General features: G+C 40.0%; 1 protein-coding gene across 1 annotated transcript in view; it reads left to right on the forward strand.

The window, feature by feature from the left end:
* Positions 1-8,868, forward strand: part of LOC148112672 (uncharacterized) — a 130,168-nt gene extending 121,300 nt beyond the window's left edge. The window contains exon 7 of the mRNA XM_087875400.1: positions 8,740-8,868. Coding sequence (XP_087731526.1) covers positions 8,740-8,868 — 129 coding nt within the window. The remainder of the gene's footprint in view (positions 1-8,739) is intronic.
* The last annotated feature ends 6,583 nt before the right edge of the window (positions 8,869-15,451 follow it).

Genomic DNA, 15,451 nt, shown 5'->3' on the forward strand with positions numbered 1-15,451 from the left:
TGGAAGGTGGTTTTGAATTGTTGTAATAATATATAAATATAAGTTTGGGATTATCACTTTCGTTTCTCGGTCTCTCCAGCATGCTTCCCCTCTTCCCCTCCCCCCGTTACCATGGCAGCCAAAGCAGTAAAGGCGGAGGCTGACATTCGCCCCCCCTTCAAAAGAGATGTTAGTCCTAAAAGGGAAAAGAAAAGGGGAAAAGAGATAACAGCACAACATATCAATTTAGGTTTATCAGGATATTTGGTGTGAAACAACTGTACTTTCTTTGGTGCTCGGACATCACGTTTGTTCACCCATTCCGCTTTAGACAATGGGAAATGTTTCCAGGCCACCAGATATTGCACTTTACCGTGATGCTTCCTGGAATCCAAGATCTCCTTAACCTCAAAATGTCGTTCCCCTTCAATCAGTATGGGGACAGGAGAAGGCTCTTGGTCTGGATGTAAAGGGGATGAATGTTCCGGTTTCAGCAAGCTGACCTGAAATACGGGGTGAATTCATCACAAATTTTTTGGCAATTCCAATTCAACTGTGGCTGGATTAATGACTCAAGTAATTGGGAAAGGGCCCACATACTTGGGGCCAACTTTTTTGACTTTTGGGGGGTTTGTAAATACTTAGTAGAGAGGTAAACCATGTCCCCCACTTTATAAGCATGTGCCGGGCACCTCTTTTTATCGGCTTAGGCTTTATGTGCCCGATGCGCTTCATCTAGAGCTTTTCGAGTTACTGCCCAAGTCCCTCGTAACTGGTCAATCCACTCAATCAAGGAGGGGTTCTGTGGGTCATTTTGGGGTAGCTCTGGGATTGGTACAAATTCTTGGCCAGAAGCCACCTTGAACGGAGTGAACCCTGTGCTGCTATGTATGGAGTTATTATACGCCACCTCCACAAATGGCAATAAATCCACCCAGTTATCTTGCTGATAATTTATGTAACATCTCAGATATTGTTCTAACATGGAATTGGTTCTCTCACAAGCCCCATTTGTCTGGGGATGGTGGGCAGAGCTTAACCCCTGGGCGGAGCCTATCAACATCAGAAACTCCTTCCAAAAGTTGGATGTAAATTGTACACCCCTATCAGAGATTATACGTTTTGGAGCACCATGTAACCTATAAACATGTTGAATAAACATTTTTGCAAGGGTTTTAGCTGAAGGGATCTTAGGACATGGGATGAAATGCACTTGTTTGGAAAACAAATCAGTTACTGCCCATATGACGGTGCACCCCCCACTATCCGGCAGGTGTACAATAAAATCCATGGATATCTCTTTCCAAGGGGCATTTGGCCTCGCCACACTCTGAAGTAGACCGAGTGGCTTCCCCGGAGGTCTCTTAGCTGAGGCACACACTGGGCAGCTAGCTACATATGCCTCTATGTCCTTTTTGAGTGTGGACCACCAGAATTGTCTTTTAATGAGATGGAGGGTTTTAACAAATCCAAAGTGTCCCGCCACCTTGGCGTCATGAGCGTGCTGCAATACTGTTACTCTCAAACTGGCAGGAACATACAATTTGGCTCCAACCCAAGCTAGTCCATCATGAAGTGTACATTCATTCGAGTCGGTTTGAAACCACTCATCAGTTTTCAGAACTTCTTGTAGTTTCTGACGCAAATCACCCGAGAAGGCTGGATCTGTTGGATGCTTCTCCTACGGTTGGGTAGATAATATATAGAAAACTATGTTCTGTAACTTTAACTGCTACAAAGATGACTAATTGGCTGTGCTAAGCAGACATATAAAGGAAGGCAGGAAGTTCGTTCACTTCTGCTCTCACTTCTGCTTCTGCTCTCACTCCTGCTCCTGCTATTGAAGGTTGAACTGCTTGAAGGAACTGTGTCTGTGTTTGAAGAGAACTGGAATTGTAAGCAAACTATGTTTTGTGTTAAACCGTGATTGTTTGAAGAAGTTGTTTTGAGAAGCCAAGTTTGTTTTTATACTACAAGTAAAGACTGTTTATTTTTCTTTAAACGTTCAGAGTCTGTGACTATCTGTGTGTTTTGCTAAGCATCATATCTATTCGCTGTCTGGTCCGTTGCACTACTTTGCAGAGGGCAGTTTTACCCTCAACACTGGTTATGGGCCCAGTACCAGAGTGTGTGTACCAGTTACAGCAATAAGAGAGTTGCGACACACATTATTGCTCCAGACATTCTGATACATATTTAATATCCTGGTGAGAATGGCACAAGGTCAAGCTCCCAATTTATCGCTGGTTACCCAGCTGGTTACCCAACTACAAATCCTGGTCCACCAAGTGCAGTCTCCTGTTGCGCAAAGAAGGGCTATGGGATGTAGTGCAGAATCCACCAGATGTGACCTCCTGGAATGCTGACGATGCTGAGGATGCCAGGAAGATAGCCGAGTTCCAGAGGAAGAATGAGAGTGCATTGTGTATTATTGGTTTGTCTCTAGACAATACCCAGCTTGTCCATATTGAGGGTGAACAGTCTGCTGCAAAATGCTGGGGAAATTTGAAACGTCTTTATGTTCATGACACTGTAGGGGCACAAATTAACATTACATGAAAGTTGTTTCACAGAAGACTCCTTAAGGGTGGTGACATGTTAACACACCTGAATTGCATAAAAAACATTTTTCAAGAGCTACAACAGAAGGAGGTGGTTTTTTCCAAGCAACAACAGGTTTATATACTGTTATCATCGCTAGATGAAAGCTACGATGACGTAGTAACATCATTTGAAGTTCTCACACAGCAGCAACTAACTTTGGCCAATGTAACCTCGCGACTACTAGAAGAGGCCAGAAGGAGAGAAGAAAGAAAACAACTAAGGGAAGAACCTGAGTTGATTAATATAAATATAAAGGCAAATAACGATGTATATGCTGTAAAACATTGTTTTAATTGTGGCAAGAAGGGTCATATAGCCAAGTTTTGCAGAAAGCTGAAACCAAAAACCATGGTTAAAGATAAAAAACAATGTAATATAGCTATGTCTGATAAGAAACCAGTTAACCACGATTCGTGGGTTATTGATAGCGGGGCGTCACTATGCATTGTCAGAACACAAAACTATTTTGTGAAAATGTTGCCTAGTAATAATAAGGTTTCTTTAGCAAATGGGTGGAAGCTAAAGGCATGTGGTGAGGGAATGGCAATATGTCCATATGTAAAAGAAAAAATGCATATGTTATATGTTCCAAATCTAAACTTCAATTTGATTTCGGTTAGAGTATTGGTTAAGCTAGGATATACAGTAACATTTAGAACCAATGATTGTTTACTTGAAAAAGGTGAAACCAAGATTATGGGAAAACTGAAAGATGATTTATATGTATTATCTAGTAACCATGTTACAAATGTTGTATACTCAAATGTCAAACCACATGATGAATGTGTTCACTTGCTTCACAGGCGTATGGGGCATATCAGTTTTAAGATGTTACAGAAAACTGTAAAATTAGTTGATGGGTTGAAGCTGAAACCATGTAACCAGTATTTAAATTGCAATATTTGTAATCAGCAGAAAAGTAGAACAATCCCTGCTAATAGGTTTGACAGGTTTAAAACAAAGAGACCACTGGAAGTGGTATTTGCTAATTTAATAGGGCCAATGAAGGCTAGTTTAGGGAGTGCTTGCTATGTTCTCAGTATAGTTGACCATTATTCCAGGTATGGTTTTTGCTACCTATTGAAGTCTAAGGTAGATACTTTTTGGTATTTTGTTCAATGGATTAAGTTTGTGGAGAGAAAAACAAATCAAAAAATAGTTACCATTGTAACTGACAATGGTACTGAGTTTGTCAACACAAGGTTTAAATCAATGTTAGATAATGCTGGTATAAAACACAAATGTTCAGCTCCATATCGGCCACAGCATAACTCGTATGTTGAAAGGAGAGGACAAACTCTACAAGCAATGATGAGATCAATGTTAGCTGATGCAGATTTACCGGCTAATTTATGGGGAGAAGCCATTATGTGTGCAAATACACTCTTAAACAACATCATAAATACAACCACTAACAAATTTCCATATACCGTATGGCATGGAAGGAAGCCAGATTTGAGCTACATACACACATTTAGATCACCTGCAAGGGTACATACTCCAGTGCAGTTAAGGCGTAAGGGCCAGAGTAGGGGCACAACAATTAATATTTGTTGGTTATAATTCAAACCACAGGTCCTACAGATTTTGGGTAAAAGGAACAGCAACGGTAGTTAACAGTGCAAATGCCAGGTTTATGGAGCATGTAGGGTGGAATAAATTAGGTACTGAAAATGAGGTTATCATTGAAACGCAGACTGAAGCTACCAATGAAATGCCAGAGGGCCAGAGTGAAGAGGTAGAGAAAGATGTAGTACAGGAAGAGGTTAAGGTGGAGAGGCAATCTGTAAGACCTGAACTCCCAAGAAGGTCGAGTAGAGTAACAAGACCACCATCAGGCAACTACAGTCTATCAAGTAATAAAGTCCCTACTACATTTAATGAGTTGACCACATTTTCACCTGAAGACCAGAAAGTGTGGAGAGGTGCAATGACTAAAGAACTACAATCTTTGCAGAATTTGAAAGTGTATGAGTCTGTAACAATTCCAAAAGGGAAAACTATACTCGGTAGTAAGTGGATATATAAATTAAAGACTGGGATAGATGGGATACCAATATATAAAGCTAGGTTAGTAGCTCAAGGATTTAATCAGTCTCCTAATGATTACAATGAAGTATTCGCTCCAAGCCTAAAAGCCATTACATTAAGAGCAGCGTTGGTATGGGCAGCTAGAAATAAATATATAGTTACCCATTTAGATGTAGAAACTGCATATCTGCATGCACCATTACAGCATGAAATTTATTTAAAGAAACCCTCAGGATTTGAGAAAAATGAGAAGGCTGACTGTTAGTTATCAAAGAAAAGTCTGTATGGGTTAAAACAGTCAGGTTATGAATGGAACCAGTGCATTGTAAAAACATTGAAGAATATTGGGTTTAAAGCAGGATTAGCAGATCCATGTTTATTTAAAATGGAAAGGGATGGTATAGTATCATTATTACTTCTTTTTACGGACGATATAGCTCTGATTACAAAGAATGAGCAAGAGGCCAACAGGATTGTTGATGAATTAAAAGCTCATGTCAGGATTAAAAATCTAGGGGAGATACAACAATACCTAGGTGTAAGGATCGAAAAAACTAGGGGAGGATTTAAATTATCCCAAACTGATAAAATTAATAATCTATTAAAACAGTTCAGAATGGAATTGTGTAAACCATCAAAGACACCTATGGTTCAAGATTATTGCAACACTGATGTGCAAAGTCCATTGTTTGATAAAGGGATATACCAATCATTGATTGGCAGTTTATCATACATTAGCAATTGGTCTAGACCCGATATTTCTTATAGTGTGAATCAATTAGCTAGATTCAACACGGAACCTACAGAAAGACACTGGCAAGGAGCAAAACATATTCATAGATATCTGAAATATACCATGCATCATGCATTGTATCTACAACCATCAGAAGAATTGCATGTAACCGCTTATGCAGATGCTAGTTTCGCAACAGATGTTAATACAAGAAAATCAACCTCAGGAATCGCTGTATTTCTGGGAAAATCTTTGATATGGTGGCGTTCAATAAGACAGCAGCATTTAAGTATGTCTACAATGGAAGCAGAGTTTTCTTGTTTATCTTTGTTATGTACGGATTTGATCAGTATTAAGCAGCTGATGTTAGATTTAGGAATAGATATACAAGATCCTATAATAGTATACGAAGATAATCAGGCAGCGATAAAAATGGTGACAAATATAGCTGTAAAGACTAGAACAAAACATACAGATCTTCGGTATCTCAATGTAAGAGAATGTATAATGAACAAGATGATAGAACTTGTATATTGTGCATCAGAAAACAATGTAGCCGATCATTTCACAAAAGCACAGGGAAGTAGGAAACATATAATTCTCCCCTTTGGGTAGACTAATATATTTACAATCTTAAACCATACTGTGAACAGTATGGTTTAAGATTGTAAATATATTAGTCTACCCAAAGGGGAGAATGTTGGATGCTTCTCCTACGGTTGGGTAGATAATATATAGAAAACTATGTTCTGTAACTTTAACTGCTACAAAGATGACTAATTGGCTGTGCTAAGCAGACATATAAAGGAAGGCAGGAAGTTCGTTCACTTCTGCTCTCACTCCTGCTCCTGCTATTGAAGGTTGAACTGCTTGAAGGAACTGTGTCTGTGTTTGAAGAGAACTGGAATTGTAAGCAAACTATGTTTTGTGTTAAACCGTGATTGTTTGAAGAAGTTGTTTTGAGAAGCCAAGTTTGTTTTTATACTACAAGTAAAGACTGTTTATTTTTCTTTAAACGTTCAGAGTCTGTGACTATCTGTGTGTTTTGCTAAGCATCGTATCTATTCGTTGTCTGGTCCGTTGCACTACTTTGCAAAGGGCAGTTTTACCCTCAACAGGATCGCCCCTCACTTGCATTCTGGTAGTCACTGGTGCCGCCAGTTGGGTCTTAGGGATGATCGGGCGAACCACTTCCTCCTTGGTACGGTTGTATTGAGGCAATCTGGAAAGTACATCAGCCATGAAGTTCTTTCCACCAGGAAGGTAGCGTAGAGTGAAATTAAAACGGTTGAAGTGCTGAGCCCAGTGAACTTGCTTTGGTGACAGCATACGCGGTGTTTTCAATGCCTCCAGGTTTTTATGGTCAGTCCAAACTTCAAAAGGATGCTTAGCTCCTTCAAGGAATTGTCTCTATGTTAACAATGCCCAGCGTACTGCAAAAGCTTTCTTCTCCCATATGACCCATCTCTTTTCGGTCTCTGACAATTTACGGGATGTACAGGCACAGGGTTGTAATTTCCCTTCTGCATTCTTTTGCAGGAGTACTGCTCCTACTGGCATGTTGCTCGTGTCAGCCTGTACTACAAAAGGCTCTTCCATGTCTGGATGTTTAAGGACTGGTTCAGAAGCAAACAACCATTTTAGCTTTTCGAATGCCGCCTGACAGTCCATAGTCCACTCAAGGGCCCAGGAGGGCTTTGGTTTTACTTCACCTTTTGTTTTCAGGAGATTTGTTATTGGTAGCACATTTTTTGCGAACGAGGGGATGAACTGTCTATAGAAGTTAGCAAATCCCAAGAAACTCTGTAGTTGTTTGCAGGTGCGTGGTGCGGCCCATTCCAATACAACCCAGACTTTTCCAGGATCCATCTCTATTCCTTCATGCGATATGCAATATCTAAGATAGTCAATTTTGCTTTGGTGGAATTCGCACTTGGAGAGCTTGGCATACAGTTCAGCAGCCCTGAGTTTTTTCAGGACAGTCCATACCAATTTCACATGGTCATCCATGTTCTCAGAGTAGATAAGAATGTCATCCAAATAGACCAGCACCCCCATACAGGTGCTCATGCAGTATTTTGTTGATCAATTGCATGAACACAGTAGGGGCTCCTTGTAGTCCAAAAGGGAGCACTCGAAACTGGAAACATCCCAGTGGGCAGTTAAATGCTGTTTTCCATTCATCCCCTTCTTTAATTCGCACTCTGTAGTATGCCTCTCATAAGTGGAGTTTGGTGAAAATCTTCCCCTTTCCTAGGTGGGCTAGCATGTCCTTCATGAGCGGCAGGGGGTAGACATTTTCCACGCAAATGGTGTTCAGGTTCCTATAATCAACTACCAGACGAAAGGAGCCATCTTTCTTTTCCCGGAACAGTACCAGTGCCGCCACCCTTGGTCTGGCTGGTTGGATAAAACCCCGCTCTAGGTTTTTGTCAATGAACCTTCGTAACTCCCCCAGTTCTCGAGGGGTCATAGGGTAGAACTTTGGCTTAGGGAGCTTTAGCCCAGGGAGTATTTCAATGGTACAGTCCGTAGCTTTGTGGGAGGGCAGCACATCCAAGGCCCTTTCACTAAAAACTTCTCGGAGATCCCAATACTTCTTTGGAATCTTCTCCTCCCCTTCAATATGACCTATTGCAACCTCTGCCCCTTTGTGTTCTACTCTGTCCTCAAGGGGGGGGTTTCTTCCCTTTCTAGTCTTGGGTTTCTGATGCGGATACACAAAACCCCCGTTTTCCAGTTAACACGCGGGTTCCACCTACGGAGCCAGGGCAGTCCAAGTATGAGGGGTCGTTCCATGCCAGGGGCCACAATAAAACTGAGAGTCTCTACATGATCCCCCAATTGCATTTCAATGGGTTCGGTCACAAAGCTGGCTGGGCCCCCTCCTGCTATCGATCCGTCCAACTGACAGAATGCAATGGGCCTTCTTAACGTTTTTAGCCTCAGGCCCATTTTCTCCACCACTTTTGGGATGATTATGCACCTGGTGCACCCAGAGTATAATAGGGCTAGCATCAGTGCGTGTGCCCCTGTGGACGGCACCCTTATTTCTATGGGAATGAGCATGGGGCCCTCAGTGTGACTCACCAGATCATCAGAGTCGGAGTCAGAGTCCGTCTTGCTGTCGTCCGCGGTGGTCAGAGTTCCCAACTCACCCTGGTTTCAGGGAGCGAACTCAATGACTTCCCCTTTCAGGGCAGTTTTGCAGGCTTTTGCGGGCGGTTTGTCAGCCTTCTTTGGCCCCGAGCCAGTAGATTTTGGCACTGGCTTGGAGAAACACTCAGTGGCCCGATGACCTTCCTTGCCACACTTGAAGCACGTGAAGGGCTTTGACTTAGGTTTGAATTCCGCTCTCCCCCGCCTTCTTGGGCACTCCTTTGCGGTTATAGGAGGATGACAGGTCTCCTGTACAGCCCCCTCGGAGTTGGCTTCAGGCCAGATCGATCTCCATGTCCTCAGCTACTACGTACCAACTCTGCAAATCTTTGGGGGGCCCCCGTGCTCTACAGTCTTTGTAGATGTCTTCATTCAACCCATCCTTAAAGCTCTCCAGTAGGGCTGCTTCGGACTACCCTGTCATAAAAGGTGCCAGCTTGCAGAACTCTTGGGTGTATTCTGCCACCGATCTCTGGCCCTGCTGGATACCCTTCATTCGGAGTCTCGCCTTCCGCTCAGCTAGGTGGTCTTCAAACCACCTCCTAAGGGCCCCCATGAATAGGTTGTAGTTTCTCAGCAAGGGGGAGTTGTTATTGTGGAGGACCACCATCCATTCAGCTGCCACTCCCTCTAGGGCATTCATGACGCATCTCACTTGTGCCACATCTGACAGGTAGTCCTCCCCCCCAGTCCTGCATGTGGTTCCACACTTGGGTTAGGAAAAGCCCCAAGGTCTTCAGATTCCCTCCATATTTTTCAGTTGGGGGGGAAATTTGGCTTTTTGGGGGCCTGCAAAGCTGGGGGTCCCTGGGCTGCTGCATCCCTCGCTTGGGTCCCAGAAGCCTGAGATGTTCCTTCCCCAGCTTCCTTTTCCTCTCCCCCACAAGCAGTCTCTTCTAGATCCACTCTGGGGTAGTCCTCTCCCTTCCCACTAGGGAATACATAAGACTCACAGTTTTTCCGGCTTTCTTCAGCATCGTGGAGGAGTTGCATAGCCTGAGCAATCATGAGGCTCTCCTTTTGCTCTTGCAGCCACACTGCCTCTCCCTTATGAGGTCTGGAGCTGGTTATTCCTTGGGGAGTCCTCGCCAGGTCCGGCAGCCTTCCTACTCCCCTCGACCATCTGGCTTTCTCTGGCTCCTCTCTCAGCCGAATTTTTTCCATCCACTCCACAGCTTCCTTTTCTGCCTGAAGTGAAGTTATCGTAGAGCCAGAAGCCCCCATCTGATCTCCATCACTCTCTTGATCAGACATATTTTGGGTTCAGCCCCCTCGGTAGTTATCCAGGATGGCTGGAGAAATAAGATCCTGCTTAGTGTCAGGTATGCTTCCTTCAAAGTCCAAGAAAGAATGACCCAAACTCCATTGTTTATAGAAGCAGGTACTTTTACTAGAAAATGAAGTGATCGCAACCAAAGAAAAGCAGGATCTAAGGCAAAAGCACAAAAATTACAGATAGAAAGCATTCCCTTCCATTGTCCATCATAAATCATCCAATCCAAGGGTCTCCCAGAGGTCAGGTGGGAGCACATGTCTGGCAGCATCATCAATCAGGAATGCCACGACCGTTGACCCTATAGCAGCTTCAAAGATGCAGCCCAGTAGCTTAACTATCACTTTTGTTTCTCGGTCTCTCCAGCATGCTTCCGCTCTTCCCCTCCCCCCGTTACCATGGCAGCCAAAGAAGTAAAGGCAGAGGCTGACAAAAGGTTATAAAATACATGCTCCCCCCTCCCTCCATTTGAATGGCAGTATCACATTAGGGATCTGACAGCTTTTTGCACCATGGTGCCTCCACCTTTCTGTCTTAATGTAACTGCTTAGTGATTTCTGCTGCCATTCCCTGTCAGTCATATGGATGTGTTTACCTGATGTTTTCCCACATAACCCTGCCATGTGAGACAAGTAAGAATTTCACAGGCTATGTCATCATTGAAGAATAAACCAAAAAGTAGAGAAAAATAAAATGGATAAAGATGAAATAAATGCAGTAGTGTAAGGCATGTGACAAGGCAGTCAGCACCCCTTCTCCTTTAGAAGGACATCATTCTCACATCCTTCTTTTCTTCATTTTCTTCCCTATTTTAACTTGTGTTCCTAATCTGTTTTTTGTGCTGCTGTTTTTGATAGGTTGGACTGTTTTTTCCTTTGTGTAAAGATAGATGCAAAAAACAAGTTAAGCTTTCTCCCTGTTGCTTGTCACCTTCTTGCCACGTTCTCCCAGCAATGGACCAATTGTTTCGTTGACTTTTTTCTTGTTTTTAACATGTTGGAAGAAGCTTTCTTGTTATTTTTTTTTTATTTATTGGTTAAAAATTACGAACAAACATAAATATGACAATACAACATACAAAACAAATAAATATGGATAAAGTCTTACGACTTCTTTTTCAAAATTGTCACATTGGTAGACTGTATTTATATTTCTTATCTATATATCTATATATTTACATATAAAGCAATATGATAAACTCCATATTTAATTAATTATGTTCCTTAATTGGTACCCAATTTTTGTCTATAAATTACGACCTCTCTTTTGTGTCCCTATTTTTATATTCCTTTCTTTTTCTCCAACCAGTTATACCATTTCTGCCATATTAAATAATAGTCTGTTTCATCTTTTTCCTGTAATTCTTTTATGAGTCTGTCCATTTCTGCACATTCCATAATTTTGGTGATTATTTTATTTTCCGTTGGTATGTCTTCATGTTTCCAATTTTGACCAAAGAATATCCGTGCTGCCGTTAGTATGTGGATAATTAGATATTTTATTTCTTTTTCGTAATGGCCTGTAATTATTCCTAGTAAAAAGATTTCCAGCTTCATTTCCAATTTCTGGTTTATGATTTCTTCTATTTGTGTACTTATTGCCTGCCAGAATTGTTTTGCCTTCTGGCATGACCACCACATATGGTAGTAGGTTTCTTTTTGTGATTTGCACTTCCAACAGGTTGGGGAGGTATTTGGAAACATTTTTGCTAGGCACGCAGGAGGGAGGTGCTACCGAAAAAACATTTTATACAAATTCTCTTTGTAGGGTATAGATATTGTTAGTTTATAATTCACACTCCATAATTTTTCTCATTTGTCCAATTCAATGTTATATCCAAAATTTTTCACCCAAATTATCATATTTTCTTTGACTACTTCTTCTTCTAATTTATATCTTAATAAGTAATTATATATTTTGGTTTTCAATTTCTCATCCGTTCCTTGTAAAATTTTGTCTAATTCATATGGCTCTTTTTGGAATCCGAATTGTACCAGGTCTGTCTTGTACCTGGATTCTATCTGTAAATATGGCCACCAGCCAATGTCTATATCCTATTCTTTCAGTTCTTGTCTCGATTTTAGCCCTCCCCTGCTATTCAGTAGTTCTTTATAGGTTTTCATTTTCTCCGTATCCATGTCATTTGGATAGATCTGTGCCTCCATGGTCGATAACCATCCTGGAATTTTATTGTAATGTATTTTTCTAATCTCTTCCATGTTTTATATAGTGCTTCTCTAATAATATGTCATTGGAAGTATCCGTGGTGTTTATCTCTCCCCTCCCACAAAAAAGCGTGCCAACCTCTTGGCAAATCGAAGCCCTCTAATGTTAATATTCTTTTGTGTTTAAGCTCTATCCAATCTCTTATCCAAATCAAAGATGCCGCTTTGTAATACCGTTCCCAATCCTGTAAACCTAATCCTCCTTTCTCTCGTGTATCTTGAAGGTATTTTAATTTAATTCTTGCCTTCTTCCCCTGCCAAATATAATTTGCAATCATTTTATTGAAATCTTTAAAAAAGTCTTTCCTGGCCGTATCGGGATTACTTGGAAGAGGTATAATATTCTGGGTAATATGTTCATTTTAATGAATGCAATTTTTCCTAGAAATGACAATTGTAACTTGCTCCATATTTCCAAATCCTTTTTCATCTGTTTTGCCAATTTGTTATAATTATCTTTTCTGAGTGATAAAATCTGGGTGCATAAAATCTACACCTAGTTACTGGCTACCAGTTCTTAGTCACATACTTCCCCCGCACTTACGATGACAAGAAGCTCTCATTCAGGAGTATACTAAGATCCTGTTAAATTCCTCTCTACCCATTCATGGCTACATTCCTGATCTCTTAAGATGCCGATTAAAGTCAAGAAATCCACCACTCTTGACAGCGCTTAAGCTGCTGGCTGATGATCAGAACACCACACAAAAGTGGATGGAAGTGTGGAGTAGCTATTCCCCCCAATATATTTTTGAGCATATTAATCCTAAGAGTATACCTCCAGGATTTAACCTACCTCAACACACATGGGTGACATACAATAGAATTAGAACGACTCATGGGGTGTGTGCCGACTCCTTGTATAAATGGGGAAAGACACCTTCAGCGCAATGTGATTGCAGGCCCCCCTTGACAGACTATCCAACATATAGTGAGGGAATGCTCTAACAGAAGGTATCCAGGAGACTTTAGGGACTTCCTCCGCGTAACAACGACAGCTACTGACTGGATCTCCAAACTCAACATTAAACTCTGAAATGCTATTTCTGTTTTCCTCTTAGGTTTTCTTATTGCTTTTTAAAAAATTGTTTTAATTGTTTTAACCTCTAAAAATGAAGTGTTTTAATATTGTGTGTGACCAGCAATACACTAAATAAATAAATAAATCTGAGTGATGATACTTTGTTGGTGAGCCAGTTTCCTAGGTATTTTACTTTCTTTGCCATTTGTATTCCTAATTTATCTTCTAATTCTTTTTCCTGCAAATTTGTCAGATTCTTCGTTAATGCTTTTGTTTTTTGTTTATTGATTTTAAGACCGGCAACTCTTCCATATTCCTCTATTTTTGCTAACAATTTAATTCCTGTTACTGCTGGTTGTTCCAAGATAAACACCACATCATCCGTGAAGGCTTGTAATTTATACTCCTCTTTTTTGGTCCTCAGTCCTTTTATTTCTTTATCTTTCCTGATTTCATTTAATAGCATTTCTAAGGATATTATAAACAGGAAGGGGGATAGAGGACATCCCTGTCTCACTCCTTTTGATATTTAAAATTGTTCTGTCATATCCCCATTTATTATAATCTTTGCAGTTTGAGAGGAGTAAATCTTCCTAATCATATTTAAAAATTTGTTGCCGAATTCCATACTTTCCAATTGTAATATAAGAAATTTCCAATTTAGATTATCAAAAGCCTTCTGCACATCCAAGAAGATTAAGGCCAATTGTTTGTCCAAGTTTTTTTCATAATATTCGAGAACGTCAATGATTAGTCTCATATTATTTTTTATTTGTCTTCTTGGAATGAAACCATTTTGATCTGGATGGATATATTCATGAATGATTCTCTTCAGTCTCTGTGTGATAATCAGCGTGAGCATCTTATAATCTGCATTTAGCAGTGATATTGGCCTGTAATTTTTAATTTGTATGGGATCTGTTTCTTCTTTTGGAATAAGTGTAATGACAGTTTCAGTCCATGATTTGGGAATAGTAGCTTCTAAAAGTGCATCGTTGAAAACTTGAAGTAAAATCTCATCCATTGGATATTGGCATGTTTTGTAAAATTCTGTTGGTATACCATCCGGTCCTGGGGTTTTATCGTTTTATTGTTTTTTCCTTGCCTCTATTAGCTCGGTCATGGTAATTGGTCTGTCCAGACTTTGAACATTTGTTTTGCCTAAATATCCTTTAATATCTTCTTCCCGAATTTCCTCTTGTTTATATAGGTTCTGAAAGAAATTTTTTACTATTCGTTTTTTATCTTCGTTTCTGTAATGTGTTTCCCCTATCTCATCTTGCAGTTGGTGTATTGTTCTCTTCTTCTTTTCCTTTTTCAATTTATACGCCAACCAGCGACCTGTTTTATTTGCGTGTTCAAAATGATTTTGTTTTACTAATTTAATTTTCCTTGCAATTTCTGTTTGTGTAATTAAATTAATTTTATGTTTGATGAGACTTAGCTTTCCTTTAATTATTTTATTGTGGGATTCTTTCTGCAACTCTGATTCATATATTCTGAGTTCTATTAATAAGTTGTCTCTTATCTGTCGTTTGTCTTTGTTTTTCTTTGCCATGTAAGCGATAGTAAGGCCTCTTATATAGGCTTTGGCTGTGTCCCATAGATTTTGGAGTGAGGTTTGCTCTTTCGTATTTATCTGGAAAAAATTTTTTGATCAGCTAATGAAGTGTATAGTGTTCCTAGTCTTTGATTTTCTAGTAGTTTTTGATTTTGTTTCTTGATGTGAACTTCTTGCAAATTTATAATGTCCATCTCCAATTTTTGTAGTTTAGTGAATGTGTGTTTTCTTTTGGTTGGTGCATTTAGTCCATTTATATCCCCGGACTTCCCAGAACAAGTACAGGGTAAAAACATTTAACAAACCTTAATGAAAAACCCCACAAACTAACTATCTATAGATTTATCTATCACTTGTACTTTAACTCTCCTTGTTCAAAACAAAATATAACTTTTCTTGCTTAAAGGTAGTTAATCCCAATGAATTCAACAATAAACAAACATTTTAAAACCCTTGAAAATATATTGAAAAATCTATAGCCTTGAATTTAACATCCAAAAGGAAATTTCTCATTTAATCCATTACTTAAAATATTTTTTAGATATAATCCATCCAATCAGAACCAAAGAGATCATATCCTTGTTCATGTTTATATAACAGTTGAAACATCCAGTCATTTAACATCATATCCTTAATAAGAATCTTAAATACCAATACAATCATTCACCATGTTATCCTGCCTAACAAAGAGGAATAATTTTTTTTTATTTGATTTATATGCCACCCTTCTCCGGAGACTCAGGACAGCTTACAATGCATTAAGCAAAAATTCTTCCACTTCCATTTCCCCCTGGTTTTTTTCCGAGCCTTCTTCTTCCGCTTTATTCCACCATCTTTTATTTTTACAAGCTTTTGTGTATTCAAC

Source organism: Pantherophis guttatus, chromosome 8 (assembly GCF_059756535.1).
Source record: "Pantherophis guttatus breed Tessera chromosome 8, ASM5975653v1, whole genome shotgun sequence".
Classification (NCBI taxonomy): Eukaryota; Metazoa; Chordata; class Lepidosauria; order Squamata; family Colubridae; genus Pantherophis; species Pantherophis guttatus.